The following is a 16,487-nucleotide window of genomic DNA, read 5'->3' as shown; positions in this document are numbered from 1 at the left end:
TCTTTGTGTACTACAAATATTATGAGGTATATGGGAAAGACAAGTGGATCTATCCATAGCCTTCTAACTGGTCTCCCTGTCTGCAGTCTCTTCCATCCTCCACACTGCAGCTGGAGTTAACTTTTCAGAGCAATAATCCAACCTTATCACTCTTCAACTTAAAATCTTTCAGGGACACCTCATTTCCTCCAAGCTAAAGTCCAGACTCCTTAGAATTGCGTTCAACTCTTTTCACAATCTAGTTCCATTCTTTCTCAAATCTCAAAGTATCAACTTTCCACTAGCATTCCTCTCTATACTCTGTGAGAACAAGAACTTCTTGCCAAAATCAATGTTTTACGACTCTGTGCTGCTGATCATGCCATTTCCTCTACCTGGAATGACTTCCCTACCACCAGCAAACATCAATTCATCTTTCAAGACCCCAGCTAATTGATGCCTCTTCTCTGAAGTTTTCCACTGTCTTTTTTCCAGAACTACTGACTACTGACTCCAAGGTCCCATAATACTGTATATGTTTTTCTTTTACAGTACTTCTTATATTGCATCATAATTTGGTTTCTTGGCCGTCACCCCAACAAGCTTGTTGAAGGCAGGAGGCATCTTGCTAACTATGGAATCCCCAGTGCCTGTCAGAGTGGAGGGTTTTTACATGCTTTCTAAAAACTTTTCATCCTGGTTTTTACCATGGAATAGCTGTTGAGACTTTGGGCAAGTCCCTTAACCTTTCAGTAGCTCAGTTCCCTCCCTGGTAAAGTGAGAGGACGTGTAGTAAGTGATCTGATTCCATCTCTGGTTTTCTATCCTTTGACACATTACTCCAATTTGGAAGCAGCTGCCAAATTCTTAGTCGCTGCTTAGTATCTTGTACTAAACCAGGTCCTCTTTATCTTTTCTTTTGGTGCCATGGACCCCTATGGACAAACTCCTTCTACGAACTATGTTTTTTAAGACGCATAACATAAACTATATGGGATTACAAAAGACTCCAATTATATTGAAATCATTGTCAAAACATTTTCAAAAACAAAATTATAGAAATGTGTCTTCTTTATGCATTAAATAATACGAGAGTGCTAATAATCACTGTACTCGTGAAGTGGTAATGAGCAGAAACGATATTTCAAGAAATCTGCCGTGACTGTAACATGATATGAAAATACTGTGCTTTCTATGGATGACAAAGTCACAGGTGCTGCTGATACTGTGGTTTGTTACCTACACTATAATTGAAAGAAATGCTAAAGTTCAGTTAGACGTTAGTGAAAATAAAGTTGCAATTTTTCCCCAAGTTCATGTACCCCCAAATTAAGAATTCCTGCCCTAATTTATCACTTATAAGTCACACTTTTATATACATATGACATTCCATTACTGATGCAGAGCCTTCAGAGTCTCCTTAATATTTCTCCTTAGGGATGGGGATGTGGATGGCTTGGAATACACTATTCTCTCGAGAAAGAGAAAAGCATGCCTTGATATCCAGGAGCTGGGGCTTCCCTGGTGGCGCAGTGGTTAAGAATCCACCTGCCAGTGCAGGGGACACGGGTTCAAGCCCTGGTCCAGGAAGATCCCACATGCCACAGAGCAACTAAGCCCATGCACCACAACTACTGAGCCTACGCTCTAGAGCCCGCAAGCCACAACTACTGAGCCCGCGTGCCACAACTACTGAACCCGAGAGCCACAACTACTGAAGCCCGTGTGCCTAGAGCCCGTGCTCCTCAACAAGACAAGCCACTGCAATGAGAAGCCTGCGCACCGCAACGAGGAGTAGCCCCTGCTCACCGCAACTAGAGAAAAGCCCACACGCAGCAATGAAGACCCAATGCAGCCATAAATAAAAAAATAAATAAATCTATATTAAAAAAATATATATCCAGGAGCTGGCCTGGCACTCACAGCTGGGCTTTAGTGTTAACCCTGGCTTCCTAACACCACCGAACCCAGAGCAAAGCCCTGCTTCCTTGAACCCGCCCCCAAATCACCCAACCAAAGCCCAATCCTAGAATAAATCTTTCTAACACCCTCTTACTGAGATGCCCCACTGTTTCCCAAGGTGTGCATTTTCCTAGCAGCAACAAGAAAAAAACCCAACTTGTTCAACTACAGATGGGTTCCTCGTGGTCTTTGGCTGGAGGGCAGTGACACTGCATCACAAAAATCCCCCAAATCTTCTGGATGCCTGCCTGGATGGGCTTACACTTGCTATAGGTTTAGAATATAAAATACAGAATGAAATATGAAACACAACCCCATTATGAGCCACTGTAACAATTGTTTAGGTGAGATCACAGGGTTTAAAGGCTGACAACTTAGATTTGGATCCAGACTTCCCACTTTCCTTCTGTGTGGCCTTGCACATATTACTTGTCTGTGCCTCAGTTTCTTCATCTATTAGATGGGAAGTAATAATCGTGCCCACCTACTTGGGTTGTTGGAAAGAGAAGACGACTATGTATAAGGAGTTTAGGTCAGAGCCTGGCATATAGTAAACGCTATTGGTGGTTGCTACTCTTGTTAATAAGATAATTATTGTCGGGGCTTCCCTGGTGGCGCAGTGGTTGAGAATCTGCCTGCCAATGCAGGGGACACGGGTTCGAGCCCTGGTCTGGGAAGATCCCACATGCCGCGGAGCAACTGGGCCCGTGAGCCACAACTACTGAGCCTGCGCGTCTGGAGCCTGTGCTCCGCAGCAAGAGAGGCCGTGACAGTGAGAGGCCCGCGCACCGCGATGTAAGAGTCTCGCACCCCACTCGCCGCAACTAGAGAAAGCCCTCGCACAGAAGCGAAGACCCAACACAGCCAAAAATAAATAAATTAATTTTTTAAAAAAAGATAATTATTGTCATTATTACTTATTTCTACTAGTATTAAGGGACATTTGATTCCCAGTGAGGGACAGAAGCTTAAGTATTTTCAAGAGGAAAAATAAAATGTCAGGTCTTTCGAGATTAAAGGACGTGGCAAATTAGTTTAAATTTAAAATCTTAGAAATGTCCAGCCCAGAGTAAAAAAACAACAACAACAAAATCCCCACAAGACTAAAAACCTTTTGTGAGGTAAATCCAGGCCCCAGAGGTCGGCAGCTGCGGCTGCTAGGCTTTCGAAGCCGCCCGAGGCCTGCCGAGCGCCCCCGCCCGGCGGCCTCCGCACACACGATTCTCAGCCCACACCACTGGGCGCCCAATCGCAACGGCGAAGGCCGATTCCCAGCGGGGCGCGGGGCCGGTACCTCCCTCCTCTCACCCCCGCGTGCCGCCCACACTGAGGTGGCGCTTTCCCGCCGCCTAGCAACCGTCGGCGCAGGGGTGGAGCCTCTGGAAGGCGGGGCTTGCGTTCGCTCTCCGCTCGAGGCGCGACGCGCTGCAGCTCAACGTCGCGGTTTCCCCCCGAGGCTTCCGAGCTAAGCCTTGGTCGGATCGAATTGGCTGTACGGCCGTCACCCGCACCGCGGCCCATTTGCGGTCGGAGGAATCGGGCCCTAGCCGGCCGCCGTAGCGACCTCTCTGTAGTGGGCGGGGTCAAGGCCGGGTGACCCCCGCCGGAGCCGCCGCTGCCAGCGACATGTTCAAGGTGAGAGAGTGGAGCCGGGTCACAGCTGTCACCGCCCCTTCCCGGCCTCCCGGAGCCCTCCCCGCGCTCTCGTGGGCCTCTCCGGGGATCAGGCCCGGCTCGCCCCGAGGTTTTTCCCGCCTCCGGGCCGGCTGCGTCCCGGCCCCGCAGTTCATTCACCGGTCCGCGTGGAGCGAGGCGCTGCCGGGCGGAGGCGTGAGACCCGGGGGTGGGTGGGTGGGGCCCTTTGGGTTGTGCTCTCGTGAATAAAACACTTAAAAAATTAAAGTACAAAAAGTATCCACCCTTCGTCTGGTGCCCTCTTGGGTTCGTGAGTAGGGTTAGGCCACCTCAGGGCACTGCGGGGTTCGGTTCTGGTTGCCTGGTCAGGTCAGGTTTCAGAACCTGGTGTATGAATGGGGGAGGGTCATCTTCGGAGAAGCTGCTGCAGGAAGTCGGGGAGGCTGGCATGGGAATGGCTGGGTCAGAGGGAGAAGCTGGAACTTCTCTGCCATTTCCAGTGAACAGTATATAGTATGGATAGGTCAACTCCATTTACATTCTATGAACTCATGTCCTTTGAAAGAAATACACTTTTACAGGGAAGACTGTTTCGAAAATCTGTACACATGAAGGTGTTATTCTCCTAGTTTAAAAAAAAGTAAATGATATTTTCTATCATGAAAAACAAATCACAGGCTACTAGAAAGGAGTCTACAAAATCGAGTCTTGAAGAAGCAGTGCACCCATAAAATATTGCTAATGAAATATCAGAATTGCACTACTCATTTAAAAGTCTTATTGAGCTTCTGCAATGTGCTTTGGGTGCATTAGGACAGACAATAAAATCAGAACATGGATTTGGCCATCCAATCTTGGCATTGCCACTTTCTAGCTGTGTCACCTTGGACAAGTCACTTAACCTCTCTGAGCCTGTTTTCCTATTGGTGAAATTGGGGAAATAACATCTACCTCATAGGGTTGTTATAAGGAATAAATAAGTTAGTATGTGTTAAGCACTTGGAAGAGGTCCTGGCACATAGAAGTGACATCCAAGTATTTGCTTTTATTTTGTTTTCAGGCAGCTCACAGTTTAGTTAGGACAACAGATCCCATAAGAAACTTGGTTCATTTGATAAATTTATGTTGAACATCTATTATGTGCTAGGAGCTCGGCTCAGTTTTAAGGTTGGAACAACAAAGGATATGCTGTGATCAGTTTATATGGTTATCAATGTACTGTGGTAGTAAAAAGAGCAGGATCTGTCTTACCAGGGGTTTGTGGTTATTGGCCCTTCAGAGGGTCTGCGAATAGCATTCAGGGGGTCCCTGAACTCTGAGGGGAAAAAAATACTCTTTTTCACTAATCTTTCACTGCAGTTTAGCATTTCCTTCAGTTATGAATGTAGGTAACTGTTATCTATTTCCGGATAACGACCTTAAAACAACAATGATTTATTATTTCTTACCATCTATAGGTTGGCTGGGCAGTTCTGCTGGCATCTCCCAGTGGCTGAATTCAGCTGGTGGCTAGACTATGAGGTGGACTTATTCCCATATCTGTGGGCCTAGGGCCCCTCAGTGTGGCTATCTTGGGCTTCCTAACATGGTTACTGGGTTCCAAGAAGGCTAGTCCTGATGCTAAACACCTGCTTGCATCACATTTGTTGATGTCAAAATGAGTCATATGGCCAAGCCCAGAGTCAACATGGTGGGGGACTACACAGAGCATGGATATGAGGACATGTGATTGATTGGGAGCAATTCATTTAATAAGCTACTACAGCAACAAACTACAGTAGTATTGGCAGTACCTGTCACCAGTCGAAGTTAACAGGACCAGTGCATGTCACAGACATTTTCATGTCACATTACAGTTGTTGCAGATCTCCAAATATCATTGATGCTCATCACTACATCAAAGTTATAGTAGTTATGACTCACTACTAGATCTTTTTAGTATTAATGAGCTAATAAAGAAGCACATATTACTGTATCAGATTTTGGGTCTTAAAAAACAATTATATTGCACTATAATTGGCATTTATGCAATTAGAAGCATTATTTTGAGAAGGGGTCCATAGCGCTCACCAGACTGCCGAAGAGGTCAGTGGCACAAAAAAGGCAAGGAACCCCTGGGGACTTCAGGGGAGGCAAGTTTTGAGAGACAGGAGTTCCTCAGGTGGATGAGCTGGGGAACAGCAGCAGGGGTACTCCATTGAGGAAGTGCCAGTAGCTCAGCTGTGCTGTGTCAAGGGAAAGATAAAGGGAGCTGAAATTGTTGAAATATGTGCTTTGAGTAGAAAAACTCACGACAAACCTTGGTGGATACCAAAATGTAAGGAGGAGAAAGAGGAAGAGGGAAGGCCAGAGATTTTCGAGAAGCAACTTTTGATAAGTAGAAGTAGGAGCACAAGAGTGATGTCTAGAAAATTAAGGGAGGGAAGTTTTAAGGACAGGCTATGTTAGGGTGCTTCCAGTTGGGAAAACCCAATTGCTTAAATAGTAAGGAAAATTATTTCACAAAGTCCAGAGAAAGGGTGGACTCCAGCGGGTCAACGATGTCCTCAAGGTCCCCATCTCTTTTCTTGGCTTTCCGAAGTAAGATTGGTTCCCCTTATGGTTGCAAGATGACTGCCAGTAACACATGCTTTCCCATCCACTAGAGCAAGAGAAAGAGAGAGGACAAAACTCCCAGACTTGGATTACACTCTTCAGTCTGATTGGACCAGTGCCCCTGACCCAATAGCCAGTGCCAGGGGAATGCCATGCCCTGATTGGCTTAGACTAAACAGGATCAGCTCAGTATGGGATCACTACATTAATCACCTGGGAGAGAAATGAATCCATGAACACAGTGGGGGAATGGAGACTGGATGTGCAACGACAATGTCTGTTACAGAAAGATGAGTTAGATGGGTTTGGAGAAGTGTTCACTGTTTTGGGCAATTTGGTTGGAAGGCTTTCACAATGTTTATACATGTAGGTTTACTGATGGAAGTGAAAGCTAGATTAATATGGGTTGGTGGCTGAAAGATGAGTAAATGGGGTTTATAAGCTTGACTGTCAAGGGAAGGAGGGAGAATATAGTAACTTGAGGGACATGTTTGGTCAAGATTCTAGAGTTGTTTTGTGGTTGTTCCAGTATTCAAGATTTGGCAATGTTTATGGCCTCGGGAGGAATGTAGGGAGGGAACTTTTATAAAAGAGAATCCCTTAGCTTCGAAAAGGAGGAGAGATAGTCCCTTCCACCTGTGAGATGGAAGGGAACGAAGGATAGCAGTAATTGTAGACTAGTGGTTCTCATCTGGATGGTACCACCTGCCTCGAGTGTGTTTTAGAAACTTGGTTGGTTCTTCACATCTTTCATTTAGTTGTGTTGAACATTCGTATGCTGAAATATAATGCTTATAAGTCTTTCCTTTTCTCCATTGTGTTACCATCAAATTGATATACGGGTCTCTCTTTTTTTTTGGACTTATGTATGTAGGTGGGTGATGAATTTTACTTCAAGATAGCAAGAGTTACTTAGAAAATTATTTGTCATAAAATGGCGGTGTCAGGTCTAGTAGGTGAGGACCAGTGCTTCTCAAGCTTTCATGTGCATGCGACTCTTATTAAAATGCAGATTCTGATCCAGGAGGTCTGGGTGGGGGCCTGAGAGTCTTCATTTTTTAACAAGCTCCTGGGTGATGTAGATGCTGCTCGTCTCCTGTCATACTTTGAATAGTAAGAACTGAGGCAAACTGGTAGATGAATGGTTTCTTGTATTTTCCAGGTGAGTGATTTTATGAGTGTGGTGGGATTTGGAAGAGGCATTGACCAAAGAACAAAAAAGATAAGTGAGAGTCTTTGAGGGCGCTGCTGAGAACTGCCACTGGCCGTCTTTCATGATTGCAGCCTGGGAGTGGGGCTGAGCACATGGTAGGGCTTGATCAGGTTTGAGACTTATCAGCTTGGGTCAACTAGGACTGGAGGGCAGAAGAGTTGATAGTATAAGTGTTGGTGGAAAAAGTACAGTTTGTGTGGCTAGTTATGTGCATATACAATGAAAATATTTGTGTTTTAACCGTTGTTTTGATTTAGCTATCCATCTTCAAGTCAGTAGGGGGCACTGGTGGATCACAAAACACATTTGAAAAGCTGCCCAGTGTTTGCATTCTATTGCAGGAAGCAGCTTTTCCAGGTGCTGCTGCAAGAAGCTTGAATACTGACTACATACACCCAGTCTTCAGATTCATGTTACTAGATTTCATTTGTTGCACAAATGTTTATCACAGTTCATCTATGGGCTGGGCACTCTGCGGTACCTTGGCAGGTATAAATGAAAAGACCCATTTTTTACCTAGGAGAGAGTCCCCCAGTGTGGCCATATATCAGAATTATTTGTGAGACAGTTTCCAAGGCCTGCCCATGGGTCGGATTTAGTTTTTAAGTGAGGTCCAGGAATCTCTAGTTTTGAAAAAGCCCCCCAGGTGACTGTGAAACTTGGGTTTCAGGACCTCACAGTGTAATTAGTGGCACAGACAGGAACAGTTCATTCAGATGCAGTGGGATAAGTGCTCTGATGTAAAAGGGTTGGGGAAATGTAGAGCAGTAGGTCTCAACCTTGACTGCATATTAGACCCACCTGGGTTGCTTTTATAAGTCCCTATGCCCAGACTGCACCCAGACCAGTGCTATCAGAATCTCTGGGGTTGAGATTTAGGGATCTAGTTTATAGGGCATATAGGGCATGTAGCCAACCTTGAGAACTACTGACTTAGAGGAACAAGCACCAGCAGGGGGCATAAGGAGACTTGATAGAGGAGAACATGCCTTTGAAGCTGAGCAGACATGGTTGAAAGGGCCTTCCAAGCAGAGCAGAAAAGCTCATGCAAGGACACAGAACTGAGAGTTCAGTGCCAAGTTAAAACCTTGTTACCTAGGGTGAGACACTAAAGTTCTCTGTAGCTGTGTCCTCATCTATAAAACAAGGATAAGACTAGTACCAACCTTAAATTGTTGCGTGGATTAAATTAACTCAGACCCAAAGTTTAGCACAGTGTTTGGTACAAAGTAAGTTCTCTGTAAATGTGAGTTATTAATAACTTTTAGTTGGCGTCTTGTAGGAGGCTGCTATGGTAGTGTTATGGTGGTGCACAGTCTTGGGCCTTTCCAGAAGTATTTTTTAGTGTCAAATCTTGGTAGTTCATTGGATGTGGCAGAGTTGGGAGAAGGAGAATTTAAGGATGCTGCCCAGGCTTTTGGCTTGGAAAATTGAGTGGCTCTTAGAACTGTTGATTGAGATGGGAGAGTGGAAGAAGGCTGAGTTCGGTTTGCGGGGAGGTGATAACTTGCTTTTGAATAGGTTGGACTTGGAGAAGTATCTGTGGACATTAAGAGGTGGTAATCAGTTGACATGGAATCCAGGAGTGAGGAGTTTTCCTGAGAGAGATGTGGGCTGGGGATGGAGGAATCATCAGACGCTTCAAGGGCCAGAAGATGGCCTAGTGAAAGCTGGTCTGCATCACTTCCTTCCTGAAGGACGGAGATGTGAGCTCCACTCAGAGCTCACTGCTCATAGGAGCCTGAGGTGACCGTATCCTTGGCTATAAGGCATTATTACCTGTTGTGGCTGTTTGGTCTTGATGTAATGCCTTTATTGCCTATCTTTCTGAAATAAATTTCCTTTTTTTTTTTTTGGCTGCGTTGGGTCTTCCTTGCTGTGCACAGGCTTTCTCTAGTTGCGTCAAGCGGGGGCTGCTCTTCGTTGCGGTGCGCGGGCTTCTCATTGCAGTGGCTTGATGGCTTCTTGTGGCGGAGCACGGGCTCTAGGTGTGCAGGCTTCAGTAGTTGCAGCACACAGGCTCGGTAGTTGTGGCACGTGGGCCCTAGAGCACACGGGCTTTAGTAGTTGTGGCACGCGGGCTCTAGAGCACGCGGGCTTCAGTAGTTGTGGCGCACGGGCTCAGTAGTTGTGGCTTGCGGGCTTTAGAGTGTGGGCTTCAGTAGTTGTGGTGCATGGGTTTAGTTGCTCCACGACACGTGGGATCTTCCCGGACCAGGGCTCGAACCCATGTCCCCTGCATTGGCGGGCAGATTCTTAACCACCGTGCCATCAGGGAAGTCCTGAAATAAATTTTCTTATCGTGAATAGTATGTTACTATTACAAACTAAGGGGAGAATTACACTTATAACTGGAAAAGGAAAATCATCTGTAAACTGGAAAAGTACTGTAAGTTTATTTTACTTGAATATTATTTTAAATGTCACATATTTTGAAAGATAATAAAGATTTTTTGCCCTTAGAGTTAAAACATCTCCGAGGGAATTCTCCTTGAGGAATTATATAGTTTGTATCAGTTAATTTTCCCCAGTAATGCTTAAGCGGAAATTTATGGTTAGTGCATACAGCATGAAAGTTTATGTGGATATTTTCAGGGGAAAAAAAACTCAGTCTAGAGGTATATTGTAGAATTTGGAAGCTATTTGTTTTTCACTTTTGCTGAGTTTTTCCTGATTTTTGCATGGCCTTATGCCAGTTTTATTAGAAAACTGGAACAGTGCCAGTTTCTTAACTTAGTGGGTTTTAAAACTTGTGTTCAGGGCTTCCCTGGTGACTCAGTGGTTGAGAGTCTGCCTGCCAATGCAGGGGACACGGGTTCGAGCCCTGGTCTGGGAAGATCCCACATGCCGCGGAGCAACTGGGCCCGTGAGCCACAACTACTGAGCCTGCGCGTCTGGAGCCTGTGCTCCGCAACAAGGGAGGCCGCAACAGTGAGAGGCCCGCGCACCGCGATGAGGTGTGGCCCCCGCTCGCCGCAACTAGGGGAAGCCCTTGCACAGAAACGAGGACCCAACACAGCCAAAAAAATAAATAAATGAATAAATTTAAAAAAACAAACAAACAAAAAAAAACTTGTGTTCGTTGTACACTAAAACTTGTAGAAGGAGGAATTTAGAGCAAGGGTTGTAGAGTTTTCATTATACCGAGAGCCTATAACTTTGAATATTAAGCTATATTTTCATGATAATACCATTATAGACAGTAAGTTGTATTTTGAATGAATATTGTTTTAAAGGCACTTTAAATACAGTCACCCTTTGTCTTTCTACTTCTTTCTAAGTCTTTGAAGCAATGCAGCGTGTTTTGTTCAAAGCCCACACTGGCTCCAACTTAAGGACGTCTTTGTTTGGTTGGGTGAGGATGAGGAGCCCTCTGTGGGAGCTAGAGATAGTTTCACAAGTGCATGTTCATTGCTTTAGTTGGGAGGGATACCCAGTGGTTTCTTTTTTTCAGATGTTCCTGTTCATTCCTTTGAACAGTCTTTAAATAGGATATATGAAAATAATAAACGTTCATTTTTGTTTTTTCCCCCATTCCATAGATGTCAGTCCTTGTGAAATAACAGCCTGCTTTTCTTTGTGCTTGCTGAAATGAATCTCTCCCATTAGAGGTGCTGCTTCATGTGTCGTATTATGACATGGGTTAAACTGGTGAGTGAGTAAGTAAGAACCAAGTGATACAGGGACTCCAACAAGTTTCCTAAATCGTTTGTTGATGGCTTACCTCACTTGGCAAATATTGACTGAGCCTGTTTGTGGAGTCACATCTTTCGGGAGCACTGTTAAAAATTGCTGTGTTTAGTCCAAATATTGACTTCTCTTGTTTTTGTTCCTTATTTTCACAGAGATTTTCATTATGAATCCAGATTGTCATCAGCTGAATTGAGCCTTGCCCATGATTTTTTTCCCAAAAGAATGTTGTAGTTTCCTTTTCCTTAAAGAAGGAAGAGGCTGTGAATAACTGAGATGAGGTTGAAGGCAGTTGTCAGTGAGTTCGGCATTCTCTGTGCACACAGCGGTCTATTAGGAAACGAAACTTGGGTCTAGATAGACTTTACTTTGACAGAATACCTCTTCCTCTTAGAAAATGGATTTTTTTTTAGTTGTTTGAAAATGTAGAAGCGTTTGAAAGGCAAATTTTGAAGTAAATGTTCCTCTGTGATTTTTTTTTCCTGCCTCTATTTTCTTAACTCATTAAAGACTGAATGGATCTTGGGATGCCATTCCAAGAGAGAAAAGAAATGTATTTATATTTTGGAGTTTTAGGTAAGCGCTGTTAAGTTTCTGTCTGAATGAGGAAGTTCAAAATAAATTTGCAACATGGTAAAGTATGTGTCATCTGTGTTCCAAGACTGTGAAACCAGTACAGCCCAACCAGATGACTCAAAACCTGCCTGAACGAACAATTATCTCACTCTTTGGCTCTGAGGTTTCCTTCCTGTTTATCAGACAAGTTTATTATTTTTTTTGCGTGAATTTAACAAAATCCAATGATTATTTTTAAAGGTGAAACAATTGCAAATGAAACATACTTGCTTTGCTTTGCTGACCTAATTTTGGGTGAATTCTGCCCTCCAAAGATAAAATAGAAGCTGGTTTTCTCTTCAAAAAAAAAAAAAAAAGTTGATGTTAATCTTGAAAACAGCCTTGGTTTTTTTTCTTCACTTGGTTTTTTTTCTTCACTTATCTCTTTAGACCACAGCGTGTTTATAGCGGATGAGGAAGAACTAGAAAATATCAGTTACCCCAGTACAGAATTACAGAATTGAAAGTTTATCATAAGATAGTTCTATGTTTGTCATAGTTGGAAGACAGTTTTTCTTTTTGTTGGTTAAAGTCTGAACTCTTAAAATATTGGCTTCATAATCCATTCACTATGGAACAGATTGAAATGATTGTGGTTTGTCTTGTTGTTGTTGAAGTGTAAGTGCTCCCAGATTTATACATCCAAATCAGTGCCTGTCAAAACAGTCGTTATTGAGAGGACAGATTTAATTATCTTGTCAATACATCTCTTCCAAACACGCCGTCACTGATCAATATATTTGTTCCAGAAATATCATCCCTGATCAAAACATTTTGTCTCTTTTCATTTGGAGTTATGGTCACACTCTCTGACAGATTCTTTAGAATATCCTCAGGAGCCAGCTATTTTTGTTTCTTGCATGTTACAAAACAAATTAATATTCATTGCAAAAACTTCAGGAAATTCAGTTAATACTGAAGAATCACCCTTAATCCTACCACCTGTAGATAACCATTGTTAACATCGTTTTCAGACTCATTTCTGGGCATACTTAAATAGACCTCCTCAGTCTAACATTTTCAAAAACCTCACAAATCCTCCCCCCTCTTTTTAAAACAATCTAATTTATTTCATTTTCTAATCTGCTTTTATTTCAAATATATTGAGACTGATTTTCTTATAGGCTTAAAATTTGATGTGAAGGCATTTAGAAATGGAAGCTGTATGATCACATATTAAAAGTAAATTTCCAAAAAAAAAAAAAAAGTAAATTTCCTTTATTAATTTGTTATATAAATAGTTACAGTGAGTTCTGATATGATCCATCAAGGTTACTGCTTTGGAGAGAAAATACTTATTTTTGAGGAGGAGGAGGCATACTGTTTATTTTTTTTTTTCTGGTTGCATTTTTTTTAAGTTCCATAGTTTTTAATTATGCTGATAAAACCCACATAACATAAAATTTACCATCTTAACCATTTTTAAGTGTACAGCTCCGTTCTGTTACATATATTCACATTGTTGTGGAAAAGATCTCCAGAACTTTTTCTTGTTGCCAAACTGAAACTCTGTACCCATTAAACAAAAACTCCCCATTTTCTCCTCCCCCACAGCTTCTGGTAACCACCAGTCTACTTTCTGTTTCTGTGAACTTGACTACTTTAGACACTTCATATAGATGAAATCATACAGTATTTGTCTTTTGTGACTGACTTATTTCTCTTAACATAATATCCTCGAGGTTCTATATAATATTTCATTATATGTATATACATTTTATTTATCCATGCATCTGTCCATGGGCACTTGGGTGACTTTTCACCTTTTGGCTGTTGTGAATAATGCTGCTATGAACGTGGGTGTGCAGGTACATCCTTGAGACCCTGTTTTCAATTCTTTTGGATGTATACCCAAAAGGGGAGTTGCTGAATCATATGGTAATTCTATTTTTAATTTTTTGCAGAACCTACATATTGTTTTCCTTAGTGATTGCACCATTTTATAATACCACCAACAGTGCACAAGGGTTCCAGTTTCTCTATATCTTCTCCAACACTTGTTATTTTCTGTTTTTTTGATAGTGGCCATCCTGAGGGGTATGAGGTGAGAAAATACCTATTTTAAAAATTGTATAAGTAATGCTGAAATAACTTGTAAAAAGTCAAACAGTACAGTTAACGGTAGTTATATGGTTCCCATCATCTGCTTCCCTCTAATTCTCTTCTCAGAGAAAGCCTCTGTTGCCAGTTTGGTATATGGCCCTCCAGATTAGAAAGGATTGCTGTATAAAATGTAGGAACTGTACTGAATGCTCACTATGGGGGGAGGCATATTCTTTTGATCTTTGGAGGTTATGGACTCATTTAGTTTCTCTTTATTAATTCAATTTATGACACATTACTAAGGACAGCAATGCAGCCTGATGTGGGCAAAATTGTTGATTGTTTTCATCATTTTGTTTTACCCTAAATTCTTTTACATAATTTATTTTTTGTTTTATGTTCTTTTTTTAGAACAAGAATAACCTCAAAAGTATTGTCACTTTTCATAGACCTTTAAAAATCCCTATCACATTTTTACCTCTTAAACAACTGAAAAGAATCAGATTAAAAGCATTTTGTTTTTAAATGAAAAATGCTTTCAGATGGAAATTTTTGCAGAAAAGATTGATTGAAGATCAAAGAAGCAGTGTAACAGTTAGGGAAAAAATACATAACTGTGTCTCATTTCCTGTAAATAGAGGAATATCTAATTTTATTTTATTTATTTTTTCATAATTAAAAATTTTATTTTGTTTATTTATTTTTGGCTACATCGGGTCTTCGTTGCTGCACACGGGCTTTCTCTAGTTGTGGCGAGTGGGGGCCACTCTTCGTTGCGGTGCGCGGGCTTCTCATTGCGGTGGCTTCTCTTGTTGCAGAGCACGGGCTCTAGGCGCTCGGGCTTCAGTAGTTGTAGCACGCGGGCCCAGTAGTTGTGGCTCGCGGGCTCTAGAGCACAGTCTCAGTAGTTGTGGCTCACGGGCTTAGTTGCTCCACAGCATGTGTGATCTTCCCAGACCAGGGCTCGAACCCGTGTCCCCTGCATTGGCAGGTGGATTCTTAACCATTGTGCCACCAGGGAAGTCCCACCTCATCTGATCTTGATATTAAAAGGGAACTTGTGGATTGAGAATGTTGATATGTAGCAGTCATGGTTTATGGTTGCCTATATTTGCTCCATCTAGAGATTGTAGCTACTTATGAGTATAGCTGAAAAGATTGTAGTGCGTCAGAAATCATCCTCATGTTCCAAACCTTTGTTTCTTTTGTTACTGCTCTTTACGGAGGCTGTTCCTAGTGACGCTGAGTCTTCACATCAATCTGTTGGGTGACTTTGCTTAAAAAAGAAAGGAAGGAAGGCAGGCAGAAAGGCATAAACTTTGTTGATTCTGCCTTCTCTCTACAGTTGTTTCCCAGAATTTCCAGTCGTGGTACATTATTCCTTTTTCTGTGTTACTCCTGTCCTTTTTCTGGTAATGTACTTATCACAAGTGGTGTAATTATTCGTTTATCTGCTTTATTAGATTGTGGAGGCAGCGACCACATTTTATTGTCTTTGAAGTCTATTTTCGTTGTTTCATTAAAGAGTTGCTTTGATGTTGTCCTTTGTGTGGCTTGTAAGGCTATTAAGTGAGGTCGGGAAACCCAGAGAAAAAGAGGTTTTTGGAGAAAGAGAATTCGTTATGAGGTAGCAATTGAGAAACCTGGTGAAGATGTCCATAGGGAGTTAGACACACAAGCCTGAGCCTTAGGGAGTGGCCAGGCCTGGGAATACTGATTTGGGTATCAATAGCATAGGGCGGGAGTTGAAGAGTTAGATTTAAGTGAAATTGCTCTGGAGTGAGAAGAGGGTTGGTTAAGTACTACTCTGACTTGTCAGCCTTGAAGAGATGGGCAGACAGAGGAAGAGAAGGCCCAAAGAGAGATGGAAGGAGTGCCCTACAAAGCTTATAGAATGGAGCTAGAGTAGAAACTTGGAAACCAAAGGAAGAGAGAGTTCGAAGATGGTGGAGTGGTCACCAGCTTCAGGGTACAACTGAGGTGCCAGATGTCCATTGGAGTTTAGTTACTGGGAGGCCATTGGTGGCTTTGGGAAGGCCAGTTTTAGATATCTTGAGTAGTGAGGGGAGGAGGGAATAAAGCAGAGAAAGCAGGCAGAATCTATCTTTCTAACTTTGTGTTGACATATAACATACATACAGGAAGGTGCACAGATTACAAGGAATTTTTGCAAACTGACCATACTGGTATATCTTGCACTCGAGAAGCCTTCAGGGCCCTTCTAGTCACTCCCCAGCTTGCTAAGGATATCCATTATTCTGCCTTCTAACCAGTCTTTTTTTAAAAAATAATTTTGTCAGTGGAGGGAGATAGAAGAATAGGATGGTAGTTAGAAAGGGGATTAGGGGTGGAGGGTATTGTTTGTGTTGTGTTTAAGATGGGAAAGATTTTCTTGAATGTAAATAAATCCCATAACTTCTCTAGACTGGTTGACCAGTCACTGTTTCTTTTTATGTTTAGGACAGTTTTCATTTCATTCTTTCAAATGTTTTTAAAAGTAAGTACGATTGAGTGTTTATACAAACTTAAGTTGAATAACTGTTCCCCAAGCATCTGCTTTTAGAATAGTGGTTTTCTAAACTTGGCTGATTGTGGGAATAGATTCTTGGGACTCTCTTAGGTTTACTGAGTCAGATACTCTGGGGGAAGGCAATGGAATCTGTGATTCTAAAAAACTCCCCAGGTGATTCTGAAACTTTTTATGTTACACAGTCCTGGAAAGTGAGGCTTACGTTTTATCGAAAAGGAAACTGGT

The 16,487-nt window shown here is 42.5% G+C and overlaps 1 protein-coding gene across 1 annotated transcript in view; it reads left to right on the top strand.

Moving 5' to 3' along the window:
• The first annotated feature begins 3,345 nt into the window (after positions 1-3,345).
• Positions 3,346-16,487, top strand: part of APOO (apolipoprotein O) — a 57,714-nt gene continuing 44,572 nt past the window's right edge. Inside the window, exon 1 of the mRNA XM_068532857.1 lies at positions 3,346-3,576. Coding sequence (XP_068388958.1) covers positions 3,568-3,576 — 9 coding nt within the window. The 5' untranslated portion in view covers positions 3,346-3,567. The remainder of the gene's footprint in view (positions 3,577-16,487) is intronic.

Source organism: Eschrichtius robustus, chromosome X (genome assembly GCF_028021215.1).
Source record: "Eschrichtius robustus isolate mEscRob2 chromosome X, mEscRob2.pri, whole genome shotgun sequence".
NCBI lineage: Eukaryota > Metazoa > Chordata > Mammalia > Artiodactyla > Eschrichtiidae > Eschrichtius > Eschrichtius robustus.
The sequence above is the reverse complement of the archived record's forward strand: the minus strand, read 5'-3'. Positions and strand labels throughout refer to the sequence as shown.